Source organism: Symphalangus syndactylus, chromosome 22 (genome assembly GCF_028878055.3).
Source record: "Symphalangus syndactylus isolate Jambi chromosome 22, NHGRI_mSymSyn1-v2.1_pri, whole genome shotgun sequence".
Classification (NCBI taxonomy): Eukaryota; Metazoa; Chordata; class Mammalia; order Primates; family Hylobatidae; genus Symphalangus; species Symphalangus syndactylus.
Window position 1 is genome coordinate 59724029 of NC_072444.2, and position 16307 is coordinate 59740335.

The window sequence follows — 16307 nt, forward strand, 5'->3', positions numbered from 1 at the left end:
AGGAAGTTTAAGTACTAAATTCGGTCTAATTTGACTTTTGACCTGAGCCTCTGTTGCGTTACTCTGACAAATAGTTTTAGCATTTGAAGGCTTAATTAGCCATTCCTCTGTTAGACATGAATAATGATAATAAATGAGAGATTGTGGGAAACTGAGAGTGTCTTCATTTTCTTGAATGTCTTATGTGGGCATCAGCTCTCAGATTTTTATAGTGGCATTTGGAATACTTTGAATTTAATATTGGTGCCATTATATATTATACATATTCATTCAACAAATTGAACCACAGCCACATGGTGCTAAATACTAGGAACACAAATAAAGAACTCTGTTCTGTGTTCAAGCTACTTCCAGACTAAATTACTCTTTTGAGCATTCTCAATTTTTCTAATCCTTTCCTTGTTGTAATTTTAAAAGGAAGAAATGAGTTGAAAGCCAAATTAAAATTATTCACTCGTTTTAAGGTAACATTATTTCTAGTTCTTGGGAGCCAAACTCTATTTTACATCTGTTTTAAAGATTTAGCAGAAAGAAAACTTCTTGAAGTCATTTTTACTTCATTTACACATCTGCAAATGCAGCTGGACTAGAAAGGTCCTTTTCAGATCCTAAATCCAGTGATTAAGTTTCATATTACATTTTAAAAGATCTCATACCAAAAGGATCCACTGTCCCTCTGTCAGAAATTTTCTTCACCTCCAGTTTGGCATTGTTTCTGTACGGTAATTGTTGACCACCCCCAAGACATAGTGAGGCTCAAATGTTCGTCTCTTGAAAAGTGGGTACTCAAATCTTGACATTTAGAAATTATCTTCCCATGGGAAATTTCTTGAATGTAATCTTAAAACATTATTTGAGTTTATTTTATGCCTATTTTCTAAGTCCGCAGTTACTTGGTTTATTATTAACTTTTGGGGTACATATTCAAACTTCATGTTTCTCTGTCTTAGTATCTTTGTAGTGCTTGTGTTCTTATACTTCTGTCCCAAGGACCTAATTTACTGAGCTAAAAAAAAAAATTGCTAATTTCTGGATCTCTGATTGGCAAAGTTTCTACTGTATTGGTTTATATTACACGCTTATACCCCAGTGTTGTAGCCGCTTTCATTATTGCTATAGTTAAGTAATAGAGATAATTAAGTAACAGTTTTAAATTCAGAATCCTCCTTATTTTGCCCTCTAGGTGGTTTTTCTGTTCCTTCAACAAGATAGTGAAGGTACCTTCACTATCTTGTGTGGCAGTTATAGCCACACAATGAACCATTGCTTGATTTAAAAGAGTACTAGAAAATGGTGACTCTGTGCCTAGACAAGGAGTATAGTGGGTATACCTGATCCACTTTTCATCTTTTTTTTTTTTAGGTATAGCATCATCTTTTTGCTTATTTTCTTCTTTGCCTCCACAATGTGCAAATTAATATTATTTAAACTTTCTCTTTAGCATTTTTAGTATGTTCAGTCAACTTACTTAGTATGTCTTTTCCCTTTTCCCCTTTGTTCTGTGTGCAAAACTAGTAAAACAGATTTATAGATTAGTTCTATTTAATGAATAACTTTATTAAAACTATTACATCAGTCTTGTCATAGCCCACCTCACAGTTCATACTATTAATATTGCATTCTTCCTTGCACACCTCCCCCCTTAAAAAATAGAGGGTTTGGGCTGGGTGCGGTGGCTTACGCCTGTAATCCCAGCACTTTGGGAGGCCGAGGCAGATGGATCACCTGAGCTCAAGAGTTCGAGACCAGCCTGACCAACATGGTGAAACCCCTGTCTTTACTAAAAAATACAAAAATTAGCCGGTGTGGTGGTGCATGCCTGTAATCCCACCTACTCAGGGAGGCTGAGGCAGGAGAATCGCTTGAACCTGGGAGGTGGAGCTTTCAGTGAGCCGAGATCACGCCACTGCACTCCAGCCTGGGTAACAGGAGCGAAACTCCACCTCAAAAAAAAAAAAAAAAAAAAAAAGAAGAAGAAGAAAATAGAGGGTTTTTTGAAATGTATTTGTTTTTAAATGACCAGAGTTTTATCTTTTCTGCAGATAATATCGTCTACTGCATTGTTTTTGGCTGCAAAAGTGGAAGAACAGGCTCGAAAACTTGAACATGTTATCAAAGTAGCACATGCTTGTCTTCATCCTCTAGAGCCACTGCTGGATACTAAATGTGATGTATGTAAATACTGGGTTTTTTATTTTTCTTTGTAAATTTGAAACTTTTTTGTAATGTAGGCCTAACAAAAATACACAGTTCAATTAGTGTTGCCTTCAAAATGCTGCTTATTTTATTACCTGTTAGGAATGCAATGCCAGGAAGCAGCCTGGCAGAAAAACATATCATGTATGTTCATGAATTTGGATGTCATTCTGAATTATAGAAGGCTTTGATTGCAGATGCTTTGTTGATTCAAAGATACTTTTGTTTCACGTTTTGTTGTTCAGAGTTATGATACATGTAGAGGGTAAGTCCTATCACCTCCACTGGAAGCTGTATCTGAGACCAGAATATAAATAACTCCTTAAATTGTCAACAGATGAAGGAACAGAAAATCTTCTGAATTTACCCCTAGATGAGTAGTCTTTTTAAAGTATTATTCCTTTTTTAATGCATGTACTACTACTTATCTCTCTGATACATAAAGCTGCATTTTATTATGCTTTCATAAGCTGCATTTTTTTAGTATTTTAATTTTCCTAGAGTAATGTTCCTTTCCAGACAACTTTATCATCAACATTGTAATAGACCTTATTTGAAAGAACTATTTTAAATTTTTCTGACATCTTAAGATGGAAGTTAGAATTGTGGCCCTTTAAAAATTTTCGGCCAGGCGCAGTGGCTCATGCCTGTAATCCCAGCACTTTGGGAGGCCAAGGCAGGTGGGTCACCTGAGGTCGGGAGTTTGAGACCAGCCTGACCAATATGGAGAAACCCCATCTCTACTAAAAATACAAAATTAGCCAGGAATGGTGGCACATGCCTGTAATCCCAGCTACTTGGGAGGCTGAGGCAGGAGAATCACTTGAACCCGGGAGGCAGAGGTTGTGGTGAGCCGAGATCACGCCATTGCACTCTAGCCTAGGCAACAAGAGTGAAACACCGTCTCAAAAAAAAAAAAATTTTTTTTTCTAGCATCTCAAGTTATTTAATCAGGAACTTTTACCCATTGAATGACTAACAGATTATGTTAATTCAAAGTCCAGATTAATTTAAGCTTCAATGGAACTATATCTGATTTTATTAATGGCAAGTTTTATCATAGATGTTGGCTTTAAGGGAGTAAACTATTACTGTAGCCATTAAATAATAGGTTGTCATTATTTAAAGATAATTCCTACAGTTTCTATTAACTGTACAAATTCAGAACTATTTCTTGGGGCACTGTTTAAATAATAGAAATTGACCGTTTTAAAAATCAGCTCAATGACCTTTCAAAGTAGAGCATAAATCAAATGAAAGGTACTTTTACTCTCTGGCTTTAGCAATATGTCCTTACAAAAATGAGTATAGGTATATTCATATCAGTAATATAGTATTTTCCTTATCACTTTGGTCAATTGTCATGATTTCAGAATAGGACAGCAGTAAATTTTTCATATCCTTTATTTCCAGAGTAATTGTAATAGACGGATGATTTCTTGAAATTGAGTAAGGAGGTTCTCTGGTATTTATGTCCCCATGGGTATGAGATACATTATTTTGGTATGTTTGGTCGTTTCTAAGGTGGCAGGGAAGTTAATTCTAAAATTAACTCAGTGACTTACTGTGACTTTTGAGGAATTACCACATGAAATGTCCTAGAGTGAGTTTGTAAGCCAGGTTTGGGTTAAAGGCAGGTTTGAGTTGGATGTTTTTAATTGACTTGGTGCTTCCTGTCTTTAATATCTCTTGAAGCACCAATGCCTAGGTTGTTTGACTTTACAGACTGTGCACATCTCCTTATTTCAGTTAACTTACCCTCTTTCGTATTGGTTAGGTTTTTGTTTTTTTGCTGTTTGTTTCCTGTTACAGAAAGTAATTCAGTTTAGGCTTGCCACAGAAGACAGGTTTTCTCTGTCACCCTCAATTTATTTTCTCCATATTTTCAAACTACTGTGGTTCTTTTGTAATCAACCTGTAATTCTCACAAGATGTAACAGTCATGTAGTCTAGGAATGTTATTTTTATTTTAATCAATTTGATAATATTTTTATCTGACAGGCTTACCTTCAACAGACTCAAGAACTGGTTATACTTGAAACCATAATGCTACAAACTCTAGGTACGTACTTACATCAGATAATGGCTTTTTGTGTGTATTTCACTAAAGCATTCTAAATAAGTGAAAAGATTTCTGAAATAATTGTATTATTGAAGAAAGTTATTTTAAAACAGGTTTTAGACAGGATAAGGTTGCCTGGTTATAAGGAAATTACCTTTCTAGAATTTAATTTCATTTGGCATAGTTAAATTGAATGGTAAACATACCCTTCAGTATGATTTATTAGGTTTTCAGGTAGTTGAAGTACTGTGCTTTGCTCTGGATTTGCACTGGAGAGTAAAATGGTCCTTTAGGGCTGTTTCATATGATTATGATGTATACAAACTTACACAGCAATCCTTGTTCTCCTCGAGCTTCCAGTCAGTATTTTATGAGTATATCACTTTTTTTTTTTTTTTGAAGGACGGAGTCTCGCTCTGTCGCCCAGACTGGAGTGCAGTGGCGCCATCTCGGCTCACTGCAACCTCTGCCTCCTGGGTTCAAGCAATTCTTCTGCCTCAGCCTCCCAAGTAGTTGGGACTACAGGTGCATACTGCCACACCCGGTTATTTTTTTGTAATTTAGTAGAGACGGGATTTCACCATGTTGCCCAGGCTGGACATGAACTCCTGAGCTCAGGCAGTCTGCCCACTTTGGCCTCCCAAAGTGTTGGGATGACAGGTGTGCGTCACCACGCCCGGCCTGTCACATGATTTTTAATGTGACATAGTAATTATTTAAATGTTGGTCATCCTTTTCTAAAAGTTACATCTTTGTATGCAAGTTCAGTTACTGTCACCATTAACCTTACTTGATTTACTGAAATTGAGGCCTAAGAAAGTGATGGCTTATCTAAAGTCATATATTAGTTCTGGAAGAACCTACTAGGATGTGGTAGGAAGAACATGGGCTTTGGGGAGATCCGAGTTAAAACCTGTAGGTCTCTGACTTGCTTTGTAAACTTGGGCAGAAGTTCCTTTACCTGTTATACCTCCATTCTGTGGAGGTGGAATAGTATCTGAGTCATATCGTGAATTTGTCATTTTTTTAATTCATTACTCCATTCCCAGATGTTGAATAGAAGTGTGATAAATCAGTCACAACTTCCCATTGTGACAGACTCTTCATTACAAAACTAGCTTGTGTGAAATACATATGCAGTTGACCCTCAAACAGCACGGGTTTGAACTCCATGGGTCTACGTGGATTTTTTTCAATAAATAATGGAAAGTTGAGAATTTGCAACAATTTGAAAAAACTTGTAGGTGAGCTGTAGCCTAGAAATATTGAAAAAATTAAGAAAAAGCTGGATATGTCATGAATGCATAAAATATATATAGATATTAGTCTATTTTATCATTTATTGCCATAAAATATACATAAATCTATTTTTAAAAGATAAAAATTTTAAGAACTTGGGCACACAAACACACCATACGTGGCTGTATTCACAGTTAAGAGAAACTGTAAATAAACAAATGTAAAGGTACATAAAATTAACTTTAATAATACATAACCGTACTACTATGATAATTTTGTAGCCACCTCCTGTTGCTATTGCAGTGAGCTCACGTGTTATGAGTATCCACTTAAAATGCTGTGTGACACTTGTCATCTCTGAACAGTTTGTCTCTCCAGTAAGTTACATATTGCGGTAAAAGAGGTTCTGGCATATTTTTACCGTATTTAGCGCGATACTGGAAACTTGGATTAATACCATGGGACCCATACAAAGTGCCTCTAGTGATGCCAGAAGTGCTCCCAAGAAGCAGATAAAAGTTGTGATGCTACAAAAAAAAAGTTAAATTATTTGATATGTACTGTAGATTGAGGTCTGTAGCTACAGTTGCCCACCATTTCAAGATAAATGAATCCCGTGTAAGGTTCAGTGTGAAAGAAGAAAAAGACATTTGTGAATTCATTGCTGCAGCTATACCAGCAGGCACAAAAACCTTGCACTTTATCTCATATTGAAAATGCAGCTTTTATGTGAATGCAGGATTGCTGTAAGAAAGGCATACCTATGGACTCTAATATGATTGGAGAGAAGCTTAAAGCAAAGGGAAAGTGAAGGATCTAAAGCCAGAGAATTTAATGCCAGCGAAAGACAGAAATTATGGTGTATTTCTATAAAGTTACACCAGGTGTTGCCTGCCTCTCCTGCCTCCTCTTTTGTGTCTTCCAACCTGAGACAGTAAGACCAACCCCTCTTCTTCCTCAGCCTACTCTACATGAAGACCTTTATGATGATCCACTTCCACTTAGTACTAGTAAATACATTTTCTCTTCCTTATGATTTTCTTAATAGTTTCTTTAGCTTACTGTGTTGTAAAAATACAGTATATGATACATATAAAAAATATGTGTTGATTAACTGTTTATGTTACCAGTAAGGCTTCAGCGGTAAGCAGGTTCTGGTCAACGATAGTTAAGTCTTAGGGGAGTACATGGATTTTCGACTGCATGGGGATCGGCACCCCTAGGCGCTGCGTTATTCAGAAGTCAGCTGTAAATTATTTGAAGTTTCTATAAAATGAAAAGATACCAAAAAAGCGAGGGTCTTATTTCTTCCAAATCCAATGATTTAGTGTGTTATTGTTTTACTATACAAAATTATATAAATTTCATTTAAGTAAAAAATTGAGAATGAAAAATTATAAATCATTATAAAATATTTAGTTATTGTTATATAAAATTATAATGTAATATCCATTTTGTTTGTGACATATTCTTAAGCACAGAATGAAAAGTGTTATTTTAAGGGGAACATTAGAATTTAGAAGATATGCTTCTATGGCTTTATTTAAAGTATTCTGCATATTTAATTACAGTAGAACTATATATAGACCACACAACAACTTTATAAATCTAGATTACCCATTTGTTAGGATTTTATTTACTTACTGCTTCTGAAGACAACTAAATGTGATCTTCACTTTTAATAAAAGCAGAAACCCCGCCACACCTAAGGATTGATTGCACGTTGAAAGCTTTTAAACATTTCATCTTTGGTATTAGAAACAGTAGTTTAAGCAGTCATGAGACCTCTATGGTTTGTTTGTCATGTGATTTTAATTATTAATGAAGTATAGTTATAAGGTAACTGGTTGAAACCCTTTGATCTAGAGTACCGTATCATTTAAAAGCTCATTTCTACCACTGTGGCCCAACAGTTATGTTTATGAAAACTGCACTTTTCACGTCTTCTGAAAGAAAGCTTTGGAATATTAAGAAAGATATTACTAGTTGAATTCCGTCCTTAAATTGTGGGACCAGCTCAACAGTTGTATTTGCCGGGAATTTAATTAGTTTTTAACTTTAAGATAATCCCAAATTATTTATAATTCAGAATTTTGAGTAAATTTACCCTTGGTCTTTTAACTTTATTTTCATAATCGAGACATCGTATTTGAAAAATTATATCTTGTCATTGGAAAAGTAATGAGAATGTCAGTGATGAGAAACTTTAACTTTGGATTTTTCTTAATAATGAAGAATATATTATACGTTTATGGCATTTCTCAGCAAGTACTGTAGTGGTAAATGATTGGAAAAAAAAAAGTGCTTATCATTTCAGGTTTTGAGATCACCATTGAACACCCACACACAGATGTGGTGAAATGTACCCAGTTAGTAAGAGGTAGGTGATCCTTGAAACTTTTAAGATAAGTATTAATGCTTTTTATTATCTCTAATTAATTTGGGTGCTATTTTGTTCTTCTAGCCTTTTGTTAGGTTTCATTAAAATTAGGGGGAAATGTCATTTTTTAAGCATTACTTTTTAGTGTTCTACTTCTATTTGTGATTCTACCTGGTGTGTTAGCTTCCTTTAAACATAGGTAAGAATCTCATTTCACTAAAACTCTGGAGGGCTTCCAAGTATTAGGACTCTATCCATCCCCCATTGAGCTTCGCTAGTCCCATTTCAGTCAGGCGTGGGCCAATAGTGCATAGGTCCAGAAAATAATACTAATTTTGGGTTTGTGTCAAACTTTTGAGTTTTTGAAAAGTGATAACAATTGAAGAATTTTGAGGCCAACCTCAGACCTTTCAGATAAAAATTGCCTTTGTTAAAAGATTTGTCGGTACGGTGGCTCCCACCTGTAATCCCAGCACTTTGGGAGGCCAAGGCAGGCTGATTGCTTGAGCTCAGGAGTTCAAGACCAGCCTGGGCAACATGGTGAAACCCTGTCTCTACAAAAAACACAAAAATTAGCTGGTTGTGGTGGTACACGCATGTAGTCTCAACCATTCAGGAAGCCAAGGTGGGAGGATGGCTTGAGCCCAGTAGTCGGAGGTTGCAGTGAGCCCAGATCATGCCCCTGCACTCTACCTTGGGCAGCAAGAATGAGACCGTATCTCAAAAAAAAAAGTTATTTTTTGGGGGAAGTGTTTTGCCCATATTCATTTGGGCAATCTAAAATTGATTTAATGTATTTTTTGAGGGTCTTTGACATTACTAAAAGTGGTTTCCTTTTTGTGCGTAATGGAGAAATAATTAGAGCATAATACATTTAGTTTGTGATGTGCCTGATAAGCCTCTTGTTTATAAACAGGAGGACTTTTTAAAAGTATTGCTTTACTGCTTGTAAAATATCTGGTAGTATCTGATACAGCATTTTTCTACTCCTAAATGAATCCTGTATATCTGTTGTATCCCTAGAAATATTTTTTACACAGTTGCATGTTGTTCTGCTTCTTTCTTCTACTTTCCTGTTTCCATTTCAAGTGTTAACGTATTCATAGCAACCACTTGGGACCTGTAATGTGCCATTTTCTTCCTTTTTGAAAATAGAATTTTGCAGTTTCATTCATTTACTACCAAGCTTTTTTAGATTTATACCAAACAAAATGAGTAAGACTTCTGAAAGTCTTTTGTTTTTAGTATTTACCTAAGTATTCTCACATTTTATTCATTCTAAATTGAATTCATTTTATACCTTGTGATTTATTATGTTAGTGGCTACAATTTTTTAAAAATTGTCTGATAGTGTCATTAGGAAGTAGACATCTGAAAATCCAATTTGTATTTTTTGTAGTAGCACACATTATCATTTGTAAGCTAGAGCATATTTAACTGTGGTTCCTGTTCTTCATGTTTATATCGGTGTGTTTTATAGCACATTTTCATCTGAATATTACAGTATAGCATAGAATTGTATACATAACTAGTTGTAGATGTTGAATTAAGGAAAAAGGGTTAGTTTTTTCTAAAAACTTGTAAAAGGTTAAGCTAAACTTTGTAAGCATTGTAGCCATATAATTTGCTTTAAATTAAGAGCCTATTGAAGAAACATTAGTTGGAAGTACTAGTATATGTTTAAAAATATTGCTTATGAATATTAACTTAGGAAATTGGATTTCAGGTTACTGTTGTGAAATTTGAATCAACTTTAAATTATCAGAGATTAATATTTTTTGTACATGTTCTCCTACAACTAAAAATTCTAGAGACATAAAGTCAGTTTACTTGAAAAATAGTAACTTTTAAAACATTTACAAAAACTACAAATTTGATTATCATCCAAAACAAATATTTAGACCAGATTATTTGTTGTTGTTAATGTTAAAATATGACTGATTCTTTGAGTACAAACCATATATATGTTTAATGTCATTTTGTCTGACTAACATTTCAGGTAACTATAGAATATCTCTTACTCCATTTTAAAAGTACTCTTTCATGTTTTGGTGTCTTTTTTTTTTTCTTTGCTCTTTTACAACTTTTAGCTAACAGCATTTCCCCTCTATTCTCTGTTGCACAGTGACTGTTTCTGGATCACTGAATTTAGATACATTCCTAGGTGAAAACTGCTAATGGCATTTTTTAATTATTATTTTTTCCTTCTCTACGTATTTTTATTCTGGGGGAGGAGGGGAAAATAAATTTGATTTCTGTGAAGTCTTTTTCTCCCCTCTGGAGATGAGAAAGTTGATATTATGCTACTTTGCTGCAGAATTGGCTAATGTCATTTTACAGGGACCTTCACTTCTGTGATTTCTCCTTCCCTCCCCACCAGGAAAGTCACACTGCCACCAAGACATCTGATGCTTTGACACTCTTCCTTAGCACAACTCTGCTAAACCCCAGTCCCTTTTGTAAAACCTTTATGTTGATGATCCACATGGGGCAGCAGGGATTACAGGTGCCATGAATAAAAAATAGGGGAGGGGGAAAGAAATTTTGAGGACTGTTAGAGGGGCGGAGTTGAGATAAACTGATCCTAGATGAGCAGAGGGGAAAGGTATGTCAGTGCTTGTGGATGTAATTGGGAAAAAGGGAAACTATAACAAGAGCATCCCTGTTGGGAAGACTAAGAGGGAGAATAAGGGGAGGGAAAACTTTTCACTGTCTGAAGCTAATTAACAATTGCCTTTCTGTTGGGGACCAGTGTTGAAGCATTCTGATCCTCCCTAGAATACCTGTATCTTTCCTAAGTTAGTCTTTAATTAGATTCTGTAATTTGAAATAAAATACAGTGGAGCCTCCTGTATCTATACCCATATGCTGTTTCTAGGTTTATTCTCTGTTGATGCTTAATAGCATGATGAAAAACTGAGCAGTTTGTGCTCTGTGTTTTGTGGGGTGGGGGTTTGTTTTGTTTTGTTTTTGATGGAAGTATTTAAGCCAACTTAAATATGACTGAGGATTAAGTCTGGCAGGCAACTCTTTGTATTTTGTATTAGACTTCAAAATCTTTTCTTCTTCTTCTTCTTTTTTTTTTTAAATCCAGGAGAATGCTTTATTGCAACTTTTAGCTGACTAGATGCTTAACTTAGTAACAAGTTTAGCCCTTGTAACTGGCTAGCTAAAAGCAAATCGGCTTGTTTCTCAGATCTTTGGGGGATAGCAAGAAACATTTGAGTGAATGTTGTTGAAGATTTTCAGTAGTATAGAAAATGATGGCGCTCTTGTGATATTTGTAAGTAGTAAGTAAAATTTACTTTTTGTGTACAAATCTTTGAAGTTTTTGTTGTGTTGAGAACTTTTTGATGGTAGCACGTTAAAGCTGATAGTATTGTCTTCGTTTTTTTTTTTTTTTCTTACAGCAAGCAAGGATTTGGCACAGACATCCTATTTCATGGCTACCAACAGGTTGTTATCCTGACCCTCTTTGTTGCACTGTTGTAGCACACTATAGCTTCCTTTAATGCAGGGCCCCCTCAATGTGTCTCTTACCCTTGTTGCAACAGGAGACTGGACCATCTACTGTGGTGGTACCTTCCTGTTTGCTTTGCGGTGTATTGTACAAGGGACTTTGGGCACAGAGGGGTTAAATGCACAATGTGAAGTGTAGTGGTGCTTTCTGATGACATATTCTCGATTTGTGAGTGCATAAGTCTAAAATTGGTAGCCTGAATAGCAGCTAAAGATTACAAAGAGCTAAACTTAACGTAGAAATTCGAGCAACTTGGTAAGTATAAAGCTATTTCCAGTTTACAATTATAGTTAAATGACAATTTTAAAAATTTCACGTTGATCCAGTCTTAACTTTAAAATACTCATTAAAGTTTTTTTAATAAATAAAATTTATGTAATTTGAAATTTTTTTTCAGATAATACCCACTAGTAGCAAGTTAAAAGTAGTCAAGTCCTATCCATGCCTGGATTTGCATAAACACAATTTTTCCTTTTTTTTTTTTTTAAACAAAAAAACCTTCCTTTTCAGTTTTATATAGAGTAAAAAATGGTATGTGTTTATGGCTGACCAGATAACATTTCCATCATTGAAACCAAACTGGAAGAATAGTTTTAAGGAGGCTTTAATATATAATTCTGTTCTAGATTTATTAATGATTTAAATTTATCTTTTTGAGTGGATCACTGGGGAGAAGAGACCAAACCAGCTTTGTATAGTCCCTAATTTCTTGTGACACTGATAAGTTTTATTTACAATTTCAGATTGGCAAATACTGCTATATTTTCTCAAATATCTGTTGTTGGTATTTAACCTCTATCCCCAGTAATTCTGAACAGCAACATAAAAAGACTTAAATTTGAAACTTTGATTAGAAAAGGCTAGCTGTGACACATATTACATGCCCCATATTTGGCATATAATGGAAGGAGAAAGGTAGTATTTTTGCAGTATTTAATAACATTGAGCCTTGAAGCTGTTTGGCAAAAGGTAAGTTTCCTTTGTGGCTTTGCTGAAAAACAAGGCATAGATTTACATAGATATGTGTTTAATTCTCTCTGCTTCACTAAGGAAAGCAAATGCCTATTAAGCCACATCAGATGGGATAATTCCTGATTATTGTGAGATTGAAATTACTTTGTCAATTTTACAAATAGTTTTTATCTTTCCATTTACATATTTACCATGACATTACAAAAGAAAAATACCACAAAAAATTTACAGTGTTATCTATATAGTGATTATTGCAAATGTACTATCTTCCTCTCCTTTTATAAAATACTTCAATTTTAGATGTAAAAACAAAATTTTAAATATTAATATATTAGTAGTAGTAATATACTCGGGAGTGAGTGAGGGGAAATGTTCATTTTATGTAGATTTTTTAGTACTAGAATTTTATAACTTAGCTTTTAATTTAATAAAATAAGCTTTTATACTCTAGACTTAAAGAGTTTAAATTTTGCTCTAATCTTACTGGTAAATGTTTTTCTTTGTTTTACATACTTGAATTTTTATGGCTCTCCATTTTCAAACCTGCTCTGCAACAGTCTGCATCTTACAACCTTCTGTCTTCAGTACAAACCAACAGTGATAGCATGTGTATGCATTCATTTGGCTTGCAAATGGTCCAATTGGGAGATCCCTGTATCAACTGATGGAAAGCATTGGTGGGAATATGTGGATCCTACAGTTACTCTAGAATTATTAGATGGTAAGTAGAGAAAATAAATTTTTAAAAATTTGGAATTATCTAAGTTGGCAGTTGTCTGAATTGACAATAGAAAGTGTCAGTACACTATCAAATGAACAGAAGGAAAACAACAATTCATCAGCCTAAAGAAAAAAAAAATTGAGTCTGGAAGCTATGCTCATGCCTGTAATCCCAGCACTGTGGGAGGCTGAGGCAGGAGGATCACTTGAGCCCAGGAGTTCAAGACCAGGCTGGGAAGCATAGACTCTGTCTCTACAAAAAAAAATGTTAAAAATTGACTGGGTGTGGTGGTGCGTGACTATAGTCTCAGCTACTTGGGAGGCTGAGGCGGGATGATCACTTGAGCACAGGAAGTCAAGGCTGCGGTAAGCCTTGAAGGCACTGCTCTACTCCAGCCTGGGTGTATATTAACTACCACCGAATATCTAAAGCTTTTTCAGGACTTAAAAAATAAATAAATAAGGTTTAGAATTCCATAACCATAAGCTGACAAGATAAGAATAGTGATTTAAAGTATACTAATTCTGTTGAGTTGTAAATGTGTATACTGAAAGTTGAGTGTTAACTGTGAAGCAGTAAACTAAAGGGATTTTCAGGGGATTGTGTTTCTTGCTCTGTATTACCATTGTTGCCTTACATTGTTAAATATGAATACATAAGACGAAGTTATGGGTGTGTGTTCTGTTAATTAGGAACGTGGAATTTTGGGGATGTTGTGATGAGAAATTCCTCTGGTTGAGAAGTAAAAGAAGCTGGCCAGAAATGGGAGATTCTTGGGATTAGGGCATTTTAACCATGTACTGTAGATTTCAGCAAGAAAATAGATAACCGTTTTGTGTGTGTGTGTGTGTGTGTGTGTGTGTGTGTGTCAGTCTCACTCTGTCGCCAAGGCTGGAGTGCAGTGGTGCAATCTTGGCTCACTGCAACCTCCACCCCCCAAGTTCAAGCAATTCTCCTGCCTCAGCCTCCCAAGTCGCTGGGACTGCAGGCACAAGCCACCACACCCATCTAGTTTTTGTATTTTTAGTAGAGATGGGGTTTCACCATGTTGGCCAAGCTGGTCTCAAACTCCTCACCTCAGATGATCTGCCCACCTTGTCCTCCCAAAGTGCTGGGATTACAGACTTGTGCCTGGCCTTGTTTTGTTTTGTTTTGTTTTGTTTGTTTTTTGAGACAGATACTCACTCTGTCCCCCAAGCTGGAGCGCAGCAGTGCATCCTGGGCTCACTGCAACCTCTGCCTCCCAGGTTCAAGCGATTCTCGTGCCTCAGCCTCCCAAGGAGCTGGGACCACAGGCGCATGCCACCACGCCTGGATAATTTTTGTATTTTTAGTAGAGACGGGGTTTTGCAGTCCACCTGTCTTAGCCTCCCAAAGGGCTGGGATTACAGTTTTGAGCCTCCGTGCCCCACTTGATGTTTAAGATAGGGGTCTGCAAAGAGTAACACTGTTTTAGAGTTTGTGGACCATAAGGTCTCTGTTGCAACTATACAGCTATACCATTGCAGCCGGAAAGCAGCCGTAGGCAACTTGTAAATGATTGGGTGTGGCTGTGTTCCAATAAAACTTTTGTTGACAAAAATAGGTGACCAGCCATATTTGGCCAATTATCCATAGTTTGCCTGTACTTATTTGTGAAATATGCTTCTTTGTTTCATCTTTTTCTGTTTTGTTCTCCACCTGGAGAAAATTATCCCAGAATATATATCTCATGCTGTATTATTGTTGCATGATTATAATGTTTTCCTAAATTGTTAGAGGCTTTTTCAGAGTTTACCCAGAGGAAAGGAAATCTTCAGTGAGTTGAAATGACATCTAAAACTCAGCGAGGGCTTAATCTGTTCTACAGCTTGAAAAATCAGGTTATCTAGGTCATTGTTTTAGTTTAATAGTCACTAGATTAAAATCACCAGGTAGGCAAAATCCTGTTGTTGTTGTTGTTGTTGTTGTTATTGTTGAGACAGAGTGTCGCTCAGTCGCCCAGGCTAAAGAGTGCAGTGGCGCAATCTCGGCTTGCTGCACTCTCTGCCTCCCGGGTTCAAGCAGTTCTCTGCCTCAGCCTCCTGAGTAGCTGGGATTACAAGTGCCCACCACCACACCTGACTAATTTTTGTATTTTTAGTAGAGACAGGGTTTCACCATGTTGCCCAGGCTGATCTTGAACTCCTGACTTCATGATCCACCCACCTCGGCCTCAAAGTGCTAGGGTTACAGGCACAAACCACCACACCCAGCCAGTAGGCATAATCTTAATAAAAATAGTTTATATACCTGGTGCTGAAGTAGAAAGATCACAAAAAAGTAATCTGCCTTTTATCCTGTCTTTAGGTCAGAGGTTAGGTTGTTGTTTATGTGGGGTTGTTTGACACAGCAGGAGCTACCTCATTTCCATTCTGAAAAGTTTATTAATTTGGAGAGCAATTGAATAGGAATCTTGGAGACCTGATACATTAAGACTTTCACCATGTTTTGCAGCAGCTTTTTTTTCTGTGTCAGTCACAAAAAGACAATTCAAAATTTAAGACATGAAGATGTGGCCAGGTGCAGTCACTCACATATCTTGAGCACAGGAGTTTAAGCCCAGCCTGAGCAACATGGCAAAACCATGTTTCTACTAAAAATACATACAAACTGGGCGTGATGGCGCACTCCTATAGACCCAGCTACTGTGGAGGCTAAGATGGGAGGATCACCTGAGCCTGGGAAGTCAAGGTTGTAGTGTGCTGTGATAATGCTACTGCACTCCAGCCTGGGCAACAGAGGAAACCCTGTCTGAAAAAAAAAAAAAAGACATGAAGATTTATCTGAATTGTAGAGTAAAGTGATACTACTATTCTTATTATTTACTGAAATAATTCACTTAATGACTGTGTTCCAGAAAAGAACATTGGTTTAGACAGTAGCTTTGAGAGAGAAGGGCCTCTATTTTAGGCACATACTATGATTTTTGTGCATATAGCTAATTAATTATGTTAATGGATTATTTAACAGATCCTTTTGTTCTTCTGCTATAAAATTTAATACAGTAGGTTACTTAAGAAAAACAAAGCTTACATTTTGTGTACGAGATTTTGGACCAGAACTTGAAGTGTATTTAATGTTTTACAACCAAGTTGTTAACAGAAATTGAGTCAAAACAACTTTGTTAATGTTGGACCCAAAAGTAGAAAAATAGTCTTTTTTTTTTTTTTTCTTTTTTTTCAAATGAGGAAGTAAA

At 36.0% G+C, this 16307-nt stretch overlaps 1 protein-coding gene across 3 annotated transcripts in view; it reads left to right on the forward strand.

Annotated features, from left to right (window-relative positions):
- CCNT2 (cyclin T2) overlaps nucleotides 1-16307 on the forward strand; it is a 38708-nt gene that overhangs the window by 16077 nt on the left and 6324 nt on the right. For 2 of the 3 annotated variants that reach the window (XM_055262020.2, XM_055262021.2), the window contains exons 3-7: nucleotides 2043-2171; nucleotides 4198-4258; nucleotides 7815-7877; nucleotides 11288-11333; nucleotides 12927-13090. In XM_055262020.2, the coding sequence (XP_055117995.1) occupies nucleotides 2043-2171; nucleotides 4198-4258; nucleotides 7815-7877; nucleotides 11288-11333; nucleotides 12927-13090 (463 nt within the window). Of the gene's footprint in view, nucleotides 1-2042; nucleotides 2172-4197; nucleotides 4259-7814; nucleotides 7878-11073; nucleotides 11168-11287; nucleotides 11334-12926; nucleotides 13091-16307 lie in introns of those variants that run through there. The other variant, XM_055262023.2, reaches the window with a different exon arrangement.